The following is a 19,645-nucleotide window of genomic DNA, read 5'->3' as shown; positions in this document are numbered from 1 at the left end:
GCCAACACTTTCGGTCAATTATTTACATTGCAACTGGATAATTGTTTGGGAGGCCTTATAAAATCATAGAATCGTAGCGTTGGTAGGGACCTCCTGGGCCATCTGGTCCAACCCCCTGCTCAAAGCAGGATTCGCTAAATCATCCCAGTCAGATGTCTGTCCAGCCTCTGTTTGAAGACTTCTATTGAAGGAGAACTCACCACCTCTCGTGGCAGCCTGTTCCACCCATTGATCACTCTAACTGTCAAGAAGTTTTTTCTAATATCTAATCTGTGTCTCCTCCCATTCAGTTTCATCCCATTGCTTCTAATCTCTCCTTGTGCAAATGAGAATAAAGATGATCCTTCTACAATGTGACAGCCCTTGAGATATTTGAAAACAGCTATTAAGTCTCCTCTCAGTCTTCTCTTTTGCAAACTAAACAATCCCAAATCCTGCAACCTTTCCTCATAAGACAGGGTTTGCAGACCGGTCACCATTCTGGTCGCTCTTTTCTGAACTTGCTCCAGTTTGTTGATGTCTTTTTTAAAATGTGGTGCCCAAAACTGGACACAATATTCCAGATGAGGTCTGACCAAAGAGGAGTAGAGGTAAATAATGACTTCACGTGATCTAGACTGTATGCTTCTGTTAATACATCCTAGAATTGCATTTGCCTTTTTTGCTGCTGCATCACACTGTTGACTCATATTCAGTCTGTGATCTATTAGTATACCCAAGTCTTTTTCACATGTGCTGTTGCCTAGCCCTATTGCTCCCATTCTGTATATGCTTTTCTCATCCATATGCTTGCACCCACTGCTTTTCCCATGGTGCTTTTCCATATTTCCTCGATGGATAGATAAAAATCATGATTTAAGCAATAGGTCATTGTGTGACGATGACTTGCCTTTAAGCTAGGCTCTGCTTTGCTTATGCACAGTCCTAGATAATCACATTATATGCGGACTATAAAATATGTGATGGTCTATTCGCGCTAATCTGTTTTTTTTTTTTTTTGTTTGTTTTTTTTCCATCCAATAAAGAGTTGGAGCCGAGATGGTCTCATGGAATTACATTTATTTAGCTTTAGTAATGTCTTAATCAGGGAGCGAGATACAATTAGTCTTCAGCGTTTTCTAATTGTTTGCTTTGAAGTCACCCTGTTTAACCAGTGCAAATAGTTCTGTGTTTTGTATCAACATTTCGTACAGTTTGAAACTGTAAATGCTAAATTTCATTGATGTGACTGGTTATTAGATAAGGTAGAAATGGAAGCAGCCGGCAATTTAATTAGCTACTATTTTTCTGAGCAAGTCATTACTTTGATGAACCTCAGAGCAATGTTTATGGCTCCTAATTAACCATGTTAGTCATTTGATTGAATAATCACTTTAGAAATGTTTCTGCAATTTGATTAGGCCCTGACCCGCTCTTAGAGTCACAAATTAACAGTTAGACCTTTCGAAAGACTCTGGAGGATTCTGGGAATTTATCTTTTTTAAAACATCATATTGCGTTTGCATTAGAAGACACCCCCCCCCCCCCCCCCCCAAGTCCAAAATATCATATTAAACGGGACCCCCATTCAAAAACCAATTTATTTTTTTTTTTTTTCTTTTTTACAACTAACCCTTTGATTTAAATTAAAAATTGTGTAATACCATATTTTTGCCTGTGGTGGCGCTGTGAGAAAATTGTGCTCTTTATTAGTTAATTTCCCCATAGATCACATTGATTGCTGCTGAGAGTAGTTGAAACGGGAAAACTTTTCATAAGCTAATTTTTATGGACAGGAAAAAGATTTGCCCATGTATTACATGGCCAGCCCATAGATTTTATTAAAAACGGTTTAATACTTTAGTTCTCCTGCGGGGGCACTGCAGGAAAACTGTACGTTTACTGTCAACGTTCTCCATAGATCAGGCTGATCACAGTCTGAGCAATAGGAAAACTTAATAGCAGACAATGTCTAGGGCAGTGGTTCCCAAACTCCAGTCCTTGCGGACCCCAACAGGTCATGTTTTCAGGATTTCCTTAGTATTTCACAGGTGATGGAAGTATCATCAAGGCATCAGGAATTCTCTCACATGTGTAACACTATGGAAATCCTGAAAACATGACCTGTTAGGGTCCGCGAGGACTGGAGTTTGGGAACCACTGGTCTAGGGGACCCTTTTAGTATAAGTTTACACTCAAGTGCTTGTTCACACATTGCATTTCTGAAAGTGTATTAGCACTGCTTATCGGCACTCCTTCACAGCGGCCCACCGGGGAATTCTCCTGCTCTCCGGTGGGCCAGTCCGAGCCTTTCCCTAGTGTCATCTCTCCCCCCTTCGTTCACAGCTGCATGTTGTCTCACGGCTGTTTGACAGCGACAACACATGCAAGGATAGGAGCTTGTTTGTTAGGCAATCCCTGCATGTGTTGCAGCCGTTGAAAAGCCGCAAAATATGCAGCCGCGGTGACTCGAACATATTAGTCGAGCACGCCGAAAACACTATCGGCACACAAGAATGCTCGGATAACACTTTATCCAAGCATGCTCGCTCATTACTAGTAATACTTCCCCTGTGCTGCCTCTGCAGAGGAATAGTACGCTTGCTTCCAACTTCCTCCACCGATCGCAATGATTGCCGAACCTAGGAGCAACACAACTTTCCTTAGCAATTTTTTTTGGGGGGGACCTCTTTAATTAAAAGTGATTGTCCAAAGTGGATGACCCCTTTAAGTTTATACAGCTCTCAGCAGAGTTGACGCGTCTTCTACTTTCTGTCTTTGTAAGACCATTATTGTTAAAATCGCTGGCTCAATATTTACCAAGAGCAAACATGGTAATCTTCTGTAAGAACATCATATCCGCTTCCCAAGTCCAAATTTGTTGTACAAAAGTTTGGTGATGGTTGTAGAAGAACAAAAGCGCGTTTGTGCCGGTGGCTAAAGAGAGAGCGTACCCCGTCATTACTCCCGTGATGGTCACTGTTGCTTTATTCATGCAGAGAATTGAAACCTTAGTGATCCGGAATGACTTTACTGGGGAGCAGACATGTCCGTGTGATCAGGATGAGCTTTCATCATAGCTGTGAACTTTTTGATTTTTTTTTTTTTCTTGATGTTTGGAGCTGCTAGTGTTTCCCCCATTGTTGCACAGTGATTGTTGCCCATAACAATACATAGAGCTGAGCGATAGTTATATGTATACCCTATGGACATAGGGTCAGACTTTTAGTTATTTCCCATTCTAAAAGCATTTTTTTAAAATTTCTTATCATTCTATATGGAAAAGTACAAAACTTCATGATAAGAGTCATATGTATTCACTGACATCTTCGCAGTTCTCATTTTGGCACTTGTTTGGTTCCCAGCTGGTCTCCACTTTCTACTCCTCCTGGACACACAGATAAATGACTGCTCCACCAATGATTGGCTGCAGATGGTCACATGTTCTTTTGTTGAGACATCCTCCTCTCCTTAACAGAAAGTAGAGACCAATAGAGGACATGGCAGCATCATAACGGTAGTAGTTGTAGAAAGTCAAGGGGAGTATTACTTTTTAATTCAGATATTTTTTTTATGCCATTTTAGAATTATTGTAATATATGGCTTTTGCAAGATTCAAGGTCCTGGCACGGATTTCTCTTTTTTTTTTTTTTTTAAAGCTCAAGGAGTACTATGTATCAATCTTCCATAAAATCTACAAGAATTCTGTGGTTTAAAACCTTACTAAGCAACCAGTTCTCTAATTCAATGCTTACTTCACACTGACTCCAAGCTGTGAAATCTTCCATGTATACATATAGTATAGTGTGTGTATGTATGTGTGTGTGTGTATACAGTTGTGGCCAAAAGTATTAACACCCCTGCAATTCTGTCAGATAATACTCAGTTTCTTCCTGAAAATGATTGCAAACACAAATTCTTTGGTATTATTATCTTCATTTAATTTGTCTTAAATGAAAAAACACAAAAGAGAATGAAGCAAAACATTGATCATTTCACACACAACTCCAAAAATGAGCCAGACAAAAGTATTGGCACCCTCAGCCTAATAATTGGTTGCACAACCTTTAGCCAAAATAACTGCGACCAACCGCTTCCGGTAGCCATCAATGAGTTTCTTACAATGCTCTGCTGGAATTTTAGACCATTCTTCTTTGGCAAACTGCTCCAGGTCCCTGATATTTGAAGGGTGTCTTCTCCAAACTGCCATTTTTAGATCTCTCCACATGTGTTCTATGGGATTCCGGTCTGAACTCATTGCTGGCCACCTTAGAAGTCTCCAGTGCTTTCTCTCAAACCATTTTCTAGTGCTTTTTGAAGTGTGTTTTGGGTCATTGTCCTGCTGGAAGACCCATGACCTCTGAGGGAGACCCAGCTTTCTCACACTGGGCCCTACGGTATGCTGCAAAATTTGTTGGTAGTCTTCAGACTTCATAATGCCATGCACACGGTCAAGCAGTCCAGTGCCAGAGGCAGCAAAGCAACCCCAAAACATCAGGGAACCTCCGCCATGTTTGACTGTAGGTACCGTGTTCTTTTCTTTGACTGCCTCTTTTTTTCTCCTGTAAACTCTATGTTGATGCCTTTGCCCAAAAAGCTCTACTTTTGTCTTATCTGACCAGAGAACATTCTTCCAAAACGTTTTAGGCTTTTTCAGGTAAGTTTTGGCAAACTCCAGCCTGGCTTTTTTATGTCTCGGGGTAAGAAGTGGGGTCTTCCTGGGTCTCCTACCATACAGTCCCTTTTCATTCAGACGCCGACGGATAGTACGGGTTGACACTGTTGTACCCTCGGACTGCAGGGCAGCTTGAACTTGTTTGGATGTTAGTCGAGGTTCTTTATCCAACATCCGCACAATTTTACATTGAAATCTCTTGTCAATTTTTCTTTCCGTCCACATCTAGGGAGGTTAGCCACAGTGCCATGGGCATTAAACTTCTTGATGACACTGCGCACGGTAGGCACAGGAACATTTTGGTCTTTGGAGATGGACTTGTAGCCTTGAGATTGCTCAAGTTGGTTTCTCAAGTCCTCAGACAGTTCTTTGGTCTTCTTTCTTTTCTCCATGCTCAATGTGGTACACACAAGGACACAGGACAGAGGTTGAGTCAACTTTAATCCATGTCAACTGGCTGCAAGTGTGATTTAGTTATTGCCAACACCTGTTAGGTGCCACAGGTAAGTTACAGGTGCTGTTAATTACACAAATTAGTGAAACATCAAATGATTTTTTGAACAGTGCCAATACTTTTGTCCACCCTCTTTTTTATGTTTGGTGTGGAATTATATCCAATTTGACTTTAGGACAATTCTTTTTGTGTTTTTTCCTTTACGACAAATTAAATGAAGATAATAATACCAAAGAATTTGTGTTTGCAATCATTTTCAGGAAGAAACTGAGTATTATCTGACAGAATTGCAGGGGTGTCAATACTTTTGGCCACAACTGTATATATTAAATACAGTACAGACCAAAAGTTTGGACACACCTTCTCATGTAAAGAATTTTCTTTATTTTCATGACTATGAAAATTGTATATTCACTCTGAAGGCATCAAAACTATGAATTAACACATGTGGAATTATATAATTAACAAAAAAGTGTGAAACAACTGAAAATATGTCTTATATTCTAGGTTCTTCAAAAAAGCCACCTTTTGCTTTGATTACTGCTTTGCACACTTTTGGCATTCTCTTGATGAGCTTCAAGAGGTAGTCACCGGAAATGGTTTTCACTTCACAGGTGTGCCCTGTCAGGTTTAATAAGTGAGATTTCTTGCCTTATAAATGGGGTTGGGACCATCAGTTGTGTTGTGCAGAAGTCTGGTGGATACACAGCTGGTAGTCCTACTGAACAGACTGTTATTATGTATTATTTGTATTATGGCAAGAAAAAAGCAGCTGAGTAAAGAAAAATGAGTGGCCATCATTACTTTAAGAAATGAAGGTCAGTCAGTCTGAAAAATTGGGAAAACTTTGAAAGTGTCCCCAAGTGCATTGGCAAAAAACATCAAGCACTACAAAGAAACTGGCTCACCTGAGGACCGCCCCAGGAAAGGAAGACCAAGAGTCACCTCTGCTGCGGAGGATAAGTTCATCCGAGTCACCAGCCTCAGAAATCGCAGGTTAACAGCAGCTCAGATTAGAGACCAGGTCAATGCAACACAGAGTTCTAGCAGCAGACACATCTCTACAACAACTGTTAAGAGGAGACTTTGTGCAGCAGGCCTTCATGGTAAAATAGCTGCTAGGAAACCACTGCTAAGGACAGGCAACAAGCAGAAGAGACTTGTTTGGGCTACAGAACACAAGGAATGGACATTAGACCAGTGGAAATCTGTGCTTTGGTCTGATGAGTCCAAATTTGAGATCTTTGGTTCCAACCACCGTGTCTTTGTGCGACGCAGAAAAGGTGAACGGATGGACTCTACATGCCTGGTTCCCACCGTGAAGCATGGAGGAAGAGGTGCAATGGTGTGGGGGGGCTTTGCTGGTGACACTGTTGGGGATTTATTCAAAATTGAAGGCATACTGAACCAGCATGGCTACCACAGCATCTTGCAGCGGCATGCTATTCCATCCGGTTTGCGTTTAGTTGGACCATCATTTATTTTTCAACAGGACAATGACCCCAAACACACCTCCAGGATGTGTAAGGGCTATTTGACCAAGAAGGAGAGTGATGGGGTGCTACGCCAGATGACCTGGCCTCCACAGTCACCAGACCTGAACACAATCGAGATGGTTTGGGGTGAGCTGGACCGCAGAGTGAAGGCAAAAGGGCCAACAAGTGCTAAGCATCTCTGGGAACTCCTTCAAGACTGTTTGAAGACCATTTCCGGTGACTACCTCTTGAAGCTCATCAAGAGAATGCCAAGAGTGTGCAAAGTAGTAATCAAAGAAAAAGGTGGCTACTTTGAAGAACCTAGAATATAAGACATATTTTCAGTTGTTTCACACTTTTTTGTTAATTATATAATTCCACATGTGGTAATTCATAGATTTGATGCCTTCAGAGTGAATCTACAATTTTCATAGTCACGAAAATAAAGAAAACTCTTTGAATGAGAAGGTGTGACCAAACTTGTGGTGTGTATATATATATATATATATATATAATATATATATATATAGAGAGAGAGAGAGACAGTGTATGTGTGTGTATAATATATACACATACATACATTGTTGTTATATAAATATATTCGGTATATACCGTGTATAATATATACATACCCACACAAGATTTTATATGCATTACAACTGGCACACTAATTCAACCCCCTTTATAGTTCAAAGACGTAATGCAAAAAAAAAAAAAAAAAATATATATATATATATAACATTACTAATGAGAAAAATATTTTCCAATCATGTTTAAAAAATAATTAAAATATATACGGATACATACGGTACATATTGTTGTTCTTCAAAATGTGTGTGTTTTGAAAATAGAAATATATTTTTGCATTAATTTTATGAAACTTTTCTATATATATGATTTTGAATTTATTTTTTTCTCATATTTTGTATTTTTTAATTTTACATATATTTTTTAAATATTTATAATTGACCCTACAGCTTTTTCGTGGTATAAATTTCCATCATATAAATAACAAAAAACAAAAAAGAAAATGCAATTTTCTTACAGCACTTTTTTTTTTTTTTCCTTGTACATTGTGGCGATCATGAAAACATTGTACAACCTAATGTAATTAATCAGAACAGATCAGGCGACTGTGAATCGTGCTAGTTTGAAGGAAGGGGGGGGGGGAATACTAAGTGCTATTTAAAGTAAAGTGTGATTGCCAAAGGAGCTGACCTTTAGCAAGGTTGATTATGCTGAAAGTTTGAGTTCAAGTGACTGTGTTAGATAAAATCAATGTTCTTCATATTCTCGTTTCATTTTGCCTCGCCACGTGCATGCGTCTGGGAGAAGGCTAACCATGTGTTGACAGGTTTCCTTTCGCTGCGGCGCGTGTCCCTTTCTGTTACTCTTCTGTCTGCAGGCTGTCTCATTGATAACCTGCACGCTTTCAATTCCAGACACTTCTTTGATTAGCATTGTCTTGTTTTTTCCTTGCAGAAGTGCCTAGCTGCCATTCCATTTACATGAGGCAAGAAGCTTTCCTGGCACATCCCAATGGAGCAGAAGGTATTTTATTCTACCCCTGTTCTTATTTTTTTTTTATACGTTGCTCTACACCACAGCAACCAATGCATCGCTTTCAACTCATGGTTGACCTTTTTTTCTAATTTATTTCAGGTTGTATGTTTGAGAAGGGTCCTCGACAGTTCTTTGATGACACATGTGTGGTCCCGGAGAAATTTGACGGTATGTATTCAAGATTTAGATTTTCTTTTTTTTTGGTGGAGAATACGGCATCTTTAAAAAAAAAAAAAAAAAATCATAGCACAACTTTTGTTAACTTGTGTAGTTTGTGTTAAAATAAAGTAAAGTGAAAAGTAGTAAGTCTGGTAATTATAAAGCATGGAGATCTAGTGATTACTGCTAACACTGCTCCTCGTGGGCGGGCCTAAGAAATTCTGCCACCAGTTTCAAGGCCAGGAGCTTCTACAGTAGTTATGCCTTTTGCGTGTAATCATTTGTCTTAATGATGGATGCTAATCCATAAACTCGACATGAAATCTTATTTGGCTCGATCCACTAGTGAAACCTTGGCAGTGTCTGGGCAGGAGCAGTGAATACCTTTCTTATTTTGAGAAAGGGGAAAATTTAATTTTAGGCTACAAAAATTTTAAAATATGCAGAAAAGTCTTGTGTTGAAGATACCAATTCCTTCTTGTTATTGGCGAGTTATCTCCCCTCCTTCCTCATAACCATATTTTTTGCCTAAAGAAGAATGCCCCTCATCATTCCAAGACACCTTAAAGGGCTATTCCCAAAATATGAAGTTATACCCTATGCACAGGTCAAAATGATAATCTTTAGGAGAGCTTTTTGGATCACTGGGAAACTCAGGGGTTGGATCCCCCAGTTATTATTAAGGTTTGTTTTTTCCTTTCCCATGAATCGGGGATAACTCGTCACGGTCACGCATGGCTGGACACAGCGCCTCCAGCAGGGCGGATTTAGATGACACGCGTGACCCTGGATATACCACCTCCAGTTGGGCGAATTTAAATAATAACACGTGCAGCTGGATAAGCCGCCTCCAACAGGCGAATTTAGGTAATACACATAACACATAAATCTGGAAACCCCGCCTCCAGTAAGGCGAATTTAAACAATAAGGGAAAACCTGGGTAACAATAACAATGGTGGCCCTGCGATAGGGAACGGGGGATGTGGAGACCTCATGCACTCCCCTAAGTCAGTGTCTCTACACTCCTAACGTTCCCTAATCCGGTTCCGCACCGGGTGCTGCTCAGGATACCTTTAAACCCTAGCTTGCCCTGCACCTAAACCCTCACTAGGGATATAGTCGGTGCAGAAACTAATCCCACCACTGCACTAAACACACATAAGGAAAAGTGACAAAACATGTGAAACACCACTTAGCTTTGCTCTGTTGCTTACGCTCCTAGCAACAGAGCCCACCAGCTGCGTGCATCTTTTCCTTCGACCGGATCCAACACCATAGTGCAGCCTTGGAGCAACCAGAGTCCACCACCTCCATGCAGCTGTCCAGAGACAGAGTCCAGCAAATGAGTCCAGCTTTCCAGCAACCAAGTCCAGCATCATGAGTGCAGCTCTATACCATAGCTGCCACTCCACCAAGCCATGCAGGCACTTCTTGCTGACACCATAGCTGCAACTCCACCAATCCATGCCAGCCCTCCTTGCAGACACCATAGCTGCCACTCCAGGACTCTCTCTGAGCTGCCCGGGACTCTCCTTCAGCTCCATCCTTCACCCAGGCTTGCTTGTAACTGAGGAGCTGTCACCAACAGTGATTACCACACCTGAAACTCTTTTATAGCAGAGCCAGCAATCATACCTCTTTTATAATTACGTGCACAAAACTAAAGAAAGAGTGCAGTGACGCTCACCACCACCGGGGGGCAAATTTAGAACAGACACCACAGTGCAATAATCCTAATGACCACCGGGGGCAAAAACCAAACTTTGGCACACAGCCAAAGGGAAAAAAAAAGGTTACTTTGTGCATTTAGTCTGTCAGATCCAACCTGGATCATGACATACTGTAACTATTTCAATCTAAGCCAGATATCCTCTGTGCACAGGAAAGGTAATAACTTTTTGAAGAATACTTGTGCCATCACTTGGGACCCAACTGACCCGAAAGACATGGCTCTTAAGTGCAGACCGCTCCATTTATTGTCTGCAGGATTGCCGGATATGGCGGAGTGCAGTCCTCGGCTGTGATTAGAAGTGCCGTAGGCCATGATTGGAGCCGTGTTGTGCATACGCGTTGATCACTGGGGGCTTTTCAGAATCTCGATCTTGGGATTGGTGGGAATGATACCCTCCCAGTGATCAGAACCTTATTACCTATCCTGTAGAATATTGATAATCTGCTAAGATGGGAAAATTCCCGAAGTTACAAAGTGATATATCTCCTGTTTCCATATTGCTGTCAAGCTGGAAGACAGCCACGGTTGCAAATGTTGTTGTTTTTTTTTTTTTTTTTTTTTTGCTTAAAACCATCCATGTAATTAACTCGACAGAAAAGGCCAGATACGTAACTTTGTGCATTGTTCATGACTGACGCACCTTGTTTTGCATATTTATCATACAAATTATGCTCTTATGGATAAGCACAGAAAACATTCTGGGCTTTTGTGTCCTGAGCGTGTATTATGTATATTATTATTGTCGACAACATCTGCAAAACAACACTGCTGCTACTGCAACGGCAGCAAATCTGCAACAGCATTCCAGGCAGACTCTCAATTTTGTGAACAGCCTGTAAGGATTGCATAACATTTGTAGAATGCGGGAGTTTGAAAGGAATGTAATAGCACATAACTAAATGACTGTGATATAGCAGTTGACTTAAAGGACCACTAACATAAATTCATCGGTATGTAATCAGACATTTTAGGTGTACTGTTCCTTTAAGAAGTCACCCCCCCCAAAAAAAAAAATATATGATAATTTATTTACATTTTAGTCATCTGTGTCATTTTAGTCTATGAGCTGTAATAATCTTTTTTTGAAATTTGTAATAATTTTGCAGGTGACATTAAACAAGAGCCCGGACTGTACCGTGAAGGGCCAACCTATCAGAGAAGAGGCTCGCTCCAGTTATGGCAGTTTTTAGTTGCATTACTTGACGATCCTGCAAATTCCCATTTTATTGCCTGGACAGGCCGAGGCATGGAGTTCAAGCTTATCGAACCCGAAGAGGTAGGTGCATTCTTCTGGTTGAGTGCATCTTTAGGGTCAGTGTGCCTATTTACATGGGTTTAACCAACATTAGGCCCCTCGAAGCACATTGCCGGAACTGTATTCTGTCCATAGTGTCAGCTTTTTCATTGCTCTGACTTGGCATCTACCAGGTGGCACAGGAAGAGGAAGTTACATGCGAGCGCCCTCCTATTGGTTACTCACACGCAGCTTCCTGTTGATGGAGGGAGGAGCAAAGGAAGATCATAATCTCATAAAAGTGTTCTATTACCTATAAAACCTATCCAAACAGACCAAATATTGAATACAATACCATACACCTGCTTTTTCTCTTCCATTCATCTGAATTGGTACCTCCTTCACAGTCAGTAGCTAAAAGACGTCGTTCCTAAACAGGACATGAAGGGTGTACTGAAAGTTGGATAGAACTAAACTTTTTTTTAAACTAATTATTTACAAGTGATATATTACAAACTTCAACTTGATGGGTTTAATTGTATGGTTTGTGTTACTTTTTTTTTGGTTATAGGTGGCACGACGATGGGGTTTACAGAAGAACCGACCCGCCATGAACTATGATAAGCTTAGTCGTTCACTGCGCTACTACTATGAGAAGGGAATTATGCAAAAGGTGAGATGTCAATTTCATCTCTTATAAGGGTTGGTCATGATTTAAAAATTATGCTTTATAAGCTCCAAAAAAACCCCTGATTGGATTAGAAGTCATCCAAACAATGGGAACTGACCCCTAAAGACCAAGAATCAAAGGTTCCAAGTCCATACTCTTGGTTGAGCGTTGACAAAGACAAAAAATAATTGGAGATATGAAACTGGAGCTAGGACCATTTTATTGTTGTGATTGTCCAATCTTTGCCCCATACTAATGAAGTTGTTACCCACCTTTGGCTCTAGATCTAGAGAATATGGTGGATCTAGTTTGAGATTCTTTTGTGGTTTAAATCCAAAGAAAAAAAGAGTTGTGCTGGATCCTTGAGTTAAAAATATCCTTGTTTTTATTAGAAAATCATTCAAAAAGTCACATCAGGGTAGACAGTAACTGGTTGACGCGTTTCGGCGGAAACGTTATTCTTTTTTGGTCACCCAGTTTTTTTGCAATCTGCTGGTTTCCGTTCACAACAAACACTCCATTTTTAGCTCAAAGATGTCCAAAGAGTTGGACAAGTAAAATTCCTGTTAAAGATGAGCGGATCTGGCAAGATTCGAATTGCCAAATTTTGTTAAATTTGCCCGAAAATTTGATTTGCAGTGAATTAATTCTCAGCAAATTGAATGTCCCTTATTATGCCCTGGGGTCTGGAATACTCGCTTCACCACTAACCTCTGCTGCTCACCATCCCCCATAAAATCCTCAGCACCTCTTCTTACCATCGTAGTGCTGAAACTCCGGACATCTTCTCACAAGACTGGAAATTCTGATCTCAATTGGACCCAGGACGTCCCTTTACATTCGCAGGGATGTGGTGGGCCTAGTTTAATTCTACATGAATAAATTTGCCCCTCTCTAGTCTTGTGTTGAAAAATATCATATTTTTAAGCCTTCTTTTTCTGAAAATTGGCAACCAGTTAGGCTAAAGCAGAACTTCCGTCCTGAAGAGGACTCTATCCAACTTTTGGGGACACTGTGTGGGTACAAAATATAACAACCCATCCACATCACCACCTGCAACTATCATCTCCTAAATGTATTGAACATGTAGACATTGATGCGGATGGTGATAATAAAATTCTTCTTACTCCATCTAAGGTCGCCGGAGAGAGATACGTGTACAAATTCGTGTGCGATCCTGAAGCCCTCTTCTCTATGGCCTTCCCAGACAATCAACGGCCGCTGTTGAAAACGGACATGGAGCGACACATTAACGAAGAAGATACAGTGCCACTGTCACATTTTGAAGAAAATATTCCCTACATGGCAGACGGAGGCTACTGTAACAGTCACCCATACAATGAAGGATACGTTTACTAACAGAGGGGGAAAAAAAAAAAGACATTTCTATGACGACGATCATTTCGCTTTTCTTCGCAAGACCCAAGAAAAGAAAAATATACATTTTTTTTATAAATATATAAATATATATATTTAGTAGATCATAAATGGGCTTTTCCTGTTGCATATCTCCTATGGTCTGCCATGGACAAAGCACTTTACTTGAGGGACGGGGGATAAAACTGATACTATGTATGTAACAGGACGATAACCGATGGATATCTAATATTCATTTAGGCTCGGGAAGGGAACTTAAAGCTCACGGTACTTCATTAATAAGTCATGACGGTGTTTCTTTCCTTCAGTTTTAAGATCTCATGATATATTGTACATTATTTCTGGATACACAGAGTACAGTTAATTTTTATGGTATGAATGACTCTTTACAAAATTAAGATTTTGCTGTGTTGGAATTGCATTTTTTTTTACACTGATATCTTTCCCTAAATTGGTACATGCCTTGGCTCATTTGAGGGCTTAAAAGGGCTCTCCATATTATAAGGCTTCACTAGGTTCTAGAGTAGACACTTATGAATTCCGTACTCATGAGAGATCTCTATGCTTGAAATACCAAAAAAACCTGCTCTTAAAACTTCACAGATGTCCACCTCCCACCATTCTCTGACACTCCATGAAGTTTAAGCTCCTTGCTTGGTTTGAAGAGGCCGAATAACAATGGAGTCTAGTTGCACTCCATCCCAAATTCCTGCCTTTGGTGGCAAAGTTTCTTGCAATGAAATGATATCTTTGGTGTCTTGGGACAGGATAGAGAACTAAAGTGTTGGTCAATGCAGTTGGTAATCTACGAGATCTGGATATTTCACCTGAAGTAACTTGTCTCCAAAGTTCTTTAGGTCAAGGGTTGAAGACCATAGCTCACAAGTTGACGATGTTGGTAGATCTTTGCCTAATGGATACAGTCCTTTACTTTCTTTACAAAAATAACTTGAGGCCAAATCAAGACTGAGCAAATAGTAGGATGGACCTTTTAATATATCTATAAAACCAGTGGCAAAATGGCTTTTGGACTTCTATCAGATATCATAATGGATGAGACCTCAACATACCTGCTCAAAACAATTTACAGATGTCCACATTCCACCATTTTCTGACACTCCATTCAGTTTAAGCTCCTTAATTGCTTAGAAGAGGCTGAATAATGATGGAGTTTAGTTGGACTCCATCCTAAATTTCTACCATTGGCAGCAAAATTTCTTGCAATAAAGTGATGTCTTTGGGGTATAGGGGCAGGATGGAGAACTAAAGCGGTGGTCAATTCAGATGGTAATCTACAAAACCTGGGTGGACATTTTGCTCAGAAGTTCTTGGTATGTTTTGAGGTCAACGTTGAAGGCCATGGTTTTCAAGTTGACAATGTTGGTAGATCTATGCTCAATGAATAAAGTCTGAACTTTTATTTTTTTTTTTTTTTTAGAAAAATATCTCAAGGCCAAATCTAGATTTAATAATTATATCTAGGTCCCTGATATATCTATAATACCAGTGGCAAAGGAGCTTCTTCTGTAATGAGAGATCTTAATGGAAGAGACATCTAAACACCTGCTCTTAAAACTTCACAGGTGTCCACATTCCACCATTGTCCGACACGCCATCCACTTTAGCTCCTCGATTGGTTATAAGAGGTTTAATTATGATGGGGTCTAGTAGGACGCCATCCCAAATTCCTGTTTTTCACAGCAAAGTGATATATTTGGATTTTTAGGGGCAGAATAGAAAACTAAAGTGGTCCTCAAAGCAGTTGGTTATTTACAAGACCTGGGTATTTAACCTGCAGCCTTGTGGCTCAGAATTTCTTGATAGGTCTTGAGGACAAGAATTGAAGACCATAGGTCGCAAGTTGACAATGTTGGTAGTATCAACTTTCTTTAGAAATGTAACTTGAGGCCAAATCAAGATTTAACACATGGTTGGAGCAACCCTAATTTATAATACCAGTGGCCATGGGGCTTTTGGGCTTCTTGAGGCTCTTCTTCTGAACCTCCTATGGTTACACCCCTGCTGAAGTTAGATTGCACAAAATTAGAAAATGAAGACTGCCTTTAATTTTTTTTAACCGGAATTCCTGTTTTGGTGTCACGGCACTTGAATTTGTATTTTTTTTTTTTTTTATTAGTATTAATTTGAGTCCATTTAAGAAAAATAATGGAATGAAAAAAAAAAAATATCCCATGAATAAGCTTTTTTAATTTGTTGAAATTAACTGTACTTTATGTAATACATTGTTATGCTGTTTGGCTGCAAAAAGCACTCTTTGGACAAAAAAAAAAAATAATCAAAAACAACAAAAAAAATTTGCAAAAAATAACCAATACACTAAATAGGTACTTTAGTAATTTTTAGACATGGTACCCATTAATATGCATTTATGCCTTTTACTGCTGTGTTCTGTTCATAACATGTATAAATACTAGAAAAAAAATTGCTTCTGCTGCTGTATATTTTCTGTACTACTCTCTTAGATGATAAATTTTGCTCTCTGGTCATTCTACGCATCGCTGTAACTACAGGTAGCATTTCAGGACAAAATAGATGATGCGGATCATTTATTGCTTCGTGCACAGCTTTGCCGCCATCCAATCAGCTTTTGCGCATCAAAAACTGTCCGGTAAGCGTCCGCTTGCTGTCTGGAGGCTGGACGGAAACTTTTTGTAAAACGGGATGGAAGGCTTTGCTTCTTAACGGACTCTCGGGACTAGAGGAGGAAACTGATGGATCGACTGGTTCTACTGCTACTTACCAGGAGGCTGTATGTAAATGAATAGAAATCAGATTGGGAGAAACTTCTAAGGTTACATTTCTGACATTTTTTTTTTTGTTTTTATTTTTAAGACCTGTACAGAAAAGAATATGTATTGAAAAATTTATTGGAAACTTATGGATTTTGTGTGCGTGTTTCTTGTTATTTTTTTTTTTCTTTTGTTTTTATCCAGAAAAAAAAAAATCAAAATTGGTGGAAAAAGCTAACACTTTGATTTTTGTTTTTATTTTCTTTGTTTTTTTTCTTTTGTTTTTTTCAAAAATATCTCCATTGTCACTGTGGAATGCAGAACTGCAGACCGCGCAAAGGCGAATTCTGATGAATGTATTTGCGCTAACAGAATTTTTAACCTGCACGTTGACCAATCCTATGCAGGATGTGTGCAAAAATTTACTAAACACTTTGTCATTCAATTAAAAATAATGTATACAACATTTCCGTGCATTTCTAGATGATTTGTCAGATATGGTGCTGGCGGAAGAGACTTGGTTGGTTTTCTTTATGGAGTACGGTCGATCCTTGTGTCGCTTCATACCTTAACCCCAATAGGTCCATGAAAACACTCGGACAGCATTCTGATGCCATCCAAGTTCTGTCCGTTTTTCACGTTTGATGAAAGTTTGATCAAAAACACTGATGACCCTCGGAGACGCGTGTGCGTGAGACCTTGCACTAAACTTAGAAACTGGCATTTAAATCAGTCATTGAATACAGGGGCCGATTCTTTGCCGGAATTCTGATGTAAAACTGAAGTGTTGCAAATTTTTTGTGCAACTTAAAATTGCACAAAAATTTAGCAATTTTTTTTTTTTTTTTTTTCTTCCATCAGTTTAGACTGGTCAAACGATAAATTAATAATTTTACGCCACAAATATGGTATAAATTGCAACAATGTGCTCCAGCCATCGCCTGGAGGAACATTTCTGGGATGGGTCACATCGGTTGAAAAAATGTGCAAAATTCATTAAGAGGTGCCAGGCTGGATGAATCGGTGGCAGCTGCTGCATTTTGTGCCTGATACTGACTCCGTTTGGTAGATAGAGAACATGGGGGTGTAATCTTATGCTGATTAATTCCATACTTACCTGGTTGCCTTCTTGACTAAATGTACAGAACTTAGCAAAATTTCTGTTCTGCTGCAGCCAGTTGTCTTACAGCTGCACACAGGACAGTGAGGAGGTAGAAGGGGGAACACGGCTGAGCTCCTGAGACACACACTAAAAGTTATAGATATTTTTTCAGTTTTAACTTTCCAACAGTCTGTGTTCATCCAGCCCAGAGGATGACCTATTGATGTCACATGTGACCGCTGCAGGCAATCGCTGCCTTTAGCTATCACATGTCGTGTCCTTGATGGAACCAGTTGAGCATATTTGCCAGCAGTCTTAAATTTCCAGAACTGTCCAAATTTTTGGAAACAATCTTGGGCGTGTTATCGGGCCAAAAAAAGGAGGTGACTATCCATAATTTTAGACAAAAAAGTATTTTTTTCTCCTCCAGAATTGGCTTCACAGCCATCATTGGTATGTGGTCAATTTTGCAGCCCCATTGATTTATCGGGGTGTATCCGCCAAAAGGAAGGTCATCGTGCACTAGAGAACTGACTTGTTCTAGAATGGTGGGGTCCAACCTCCAATCCCCGCTAAGAGCGGCGGTCAACTTACATATGTAGCATTTATCACCTATACACGAGAAAGGCGGCACATGTTTCCGATTAGATTACCACCCCCTTTAACAAACTTTTTTTTCCCCTTAGTTATAGACCACTGCGTTATAGACTTTACCATTGGGCTTCCCAAATCAAAGAGTTACCTGCCAGGGTGGCAGCTAAGGGGCCTCCGAGGTTAAGGTATTTGGACATCATACTTATTCCGACCACATCTTGAGACCTGTCTGGATAGTGGAGGTGAGAGGAGAATGGAAACAAGTTCTCGGGATTAATTTAGCCTCTTTTCACTTTGGGTCTCCAAAATTACCTTTTCTATCGATAAACTCGGCACCACTGAGATTAGGCCAAATTCACACAAGCGTAACAGTCTGATCACGACATTTTGAGCCAGGATTTGTGTCTGTAACACAAAGTAGAAAAAGTTCCCTCATTGGTCTAAACTCTTGATGATGCCCAAAGTTGGTGATACTTTCAGGCCATGTTCCCACAAGCAAAAAAAAAAAAACCCCTTTTTTCTGCCGGAGTCCGCACCAAAATACGCTATAATAACCTGCTCTAGTTATTGCGCTCTTGCTGCTTTTTTGGCTGTATTTTCTCCTTTTCATTAATGCATTATTACTCAAACTTAAAACAGGTTTTATGCATTTTTTTTCAAGCTCCCCATAAAAAACCTAAAAGCGAAAAAATGCTCCAAAAAACTGAACAGCTCAACAGCGTTTGTGCTACATGGTGGGTGCATGGCCTAATGGGGGGGTTTTCCTTCTAGTAAAGTGATGACAATGCTAGGCTATGACATCACTTTATGATTGGTGAGGTCAGTCTTCTCCGACCTCCACCAATACTAAAAATGAAGAGGCTATGTTTTTTTTGGCCACTGTAGCTCATCAGAATGGCTCCCTTGATTTCTCTCAACTTACACCCATCGATTGATTCCTGCATTTTGGTCATGTCTGGTGAAGATCCTTTACCTTGGGTCTATCAAGATTTTACTTTCTGAAAGAAATCAAAGGTGACCACACGATAAAAGCAGAACATGTAGAGGCTTGGCGACAACTCTTCTGGCCCATTATTTTCAGTACAGTGAGCTTGGCCCACATCATGTCACAGATTAATAAAAATAGAAAATTGCATCAACCGTACTAAATTGACAGTTATGTAGGTTGAAACACATCTAGGATGAAAAAAGTTTTAATTTATTGGTTTTATGGATGGATGAGACTTCGGGCTTGCAGAGCGTTGTCTCTTCATTCATTTCTGTAGAAGTCCTTTCTTCAGATTCTTCTCCAGTCTCAAAGTAAACCTTGTGAATAGCTTGAGCCGACCCTTAGGCCGCTTTCACACTTCAGGCTTTCGGTATCCGGCGAAAAACCGGACTACCGGATCCGGCCGCAAACGCAGACACCGGATCCTTCTTTCTGCCGGATATATTCCTGGCAGAGAATGTTTCCGGGCATGCACAGTGCAAAAAAACGGTCCGGCGTTGGGAAAAAACGTTGCATGCAACGTTATTTCCAGACGCCGGACGGGCTATTTTCTCCGGATCCGGAAAAAACGGACGCGCCGCATTGCCATCCAGCACAATGCGGCAGCAATGATACAGCACGGGGAAAAAGCCGGATCTGGTCTTAACAGGCGCCGGATCCGGCAGTCCGGTTTTTCGTCGCACCATGCCGGATACCGAAAGCCTGAAGTGTGAAAGTGGCCTAAGGGTATGTGCACAAAATGTATTTTACAAGAAAATGGACACTCAAAAATTTTCATCATTTCTGTGGCCTTTTAACATTTTTTTTTGGCTGTTTCATGAACACTTTGAAGTTTTTTGACCGCCGTTGGGTTTCTTTACATGTTTTTCTTTAGTTTTCTTTTTTTTTTTTT

The 19,645-nt window shown here is 40.1% G+C and overlaps 1 protein-coding gene across 4 annotated transcripts in view; it reads left to right on the top strand.

The window, feature by feature from the left end:
* The window catches only part of ETV1 (ETS variant transcription factor 1), a 73,382-nt gene extending 56,847 nt beyond the window's left edge, over positions 1-16,535 (top strand). For all 4 annotated transcript variants that reach the window (XM_073582127.1, XM_073582128.1, XM_073582129.1 and 1 more), the window contains 5 exons: positions 8,066-8,134; positions 8,246-8,314; positions 11,145-11,314; positions 11,844-11,945; positions 13,080-16,535. In XM_073582127.1, coding sequence (XP_073438228.1) covers positions 8,066-8,134; positions 8,246-8,314; positions 11,145-11,314; positions 11,844-11,945; positions 13,080-13,301 — 632 coding nt within the window. In that variant the 3' untranslated portion in view covers positions 13,302-16,535. The remainder of the gene's footprint in view (positions 1-8,065; positions 8,135-8,245; positions 8,315-11,144; positions 11,315-11,843; positions 11,946-13,079) is intronic.
* Positions 16,536-19,645: the final 3,110 nt, after the last annotated feature.

This window comes from Dendrobates tinctorius, unplaced genomic scaffold (genome assembly GCF_039654945.1).
Source record: "Dendrobates tinctorius isolate UK_male_01 unplaced genomic scaffold, ASM3965494v1 ptg000070l, whole genome shotgun sequence".
Taxonomy (NCBI): domain Eukaryota; kingdom Metazoa; phylum Chordata; class Amphibia; order Anura; family Dendrobatidae; genus Dendrobates; species Dendrobates tinctorius.
Note: the sequence above shows the minus strand (reverse complement) of the source record. Positions and strands in the feature narration are given on the sequence as shown.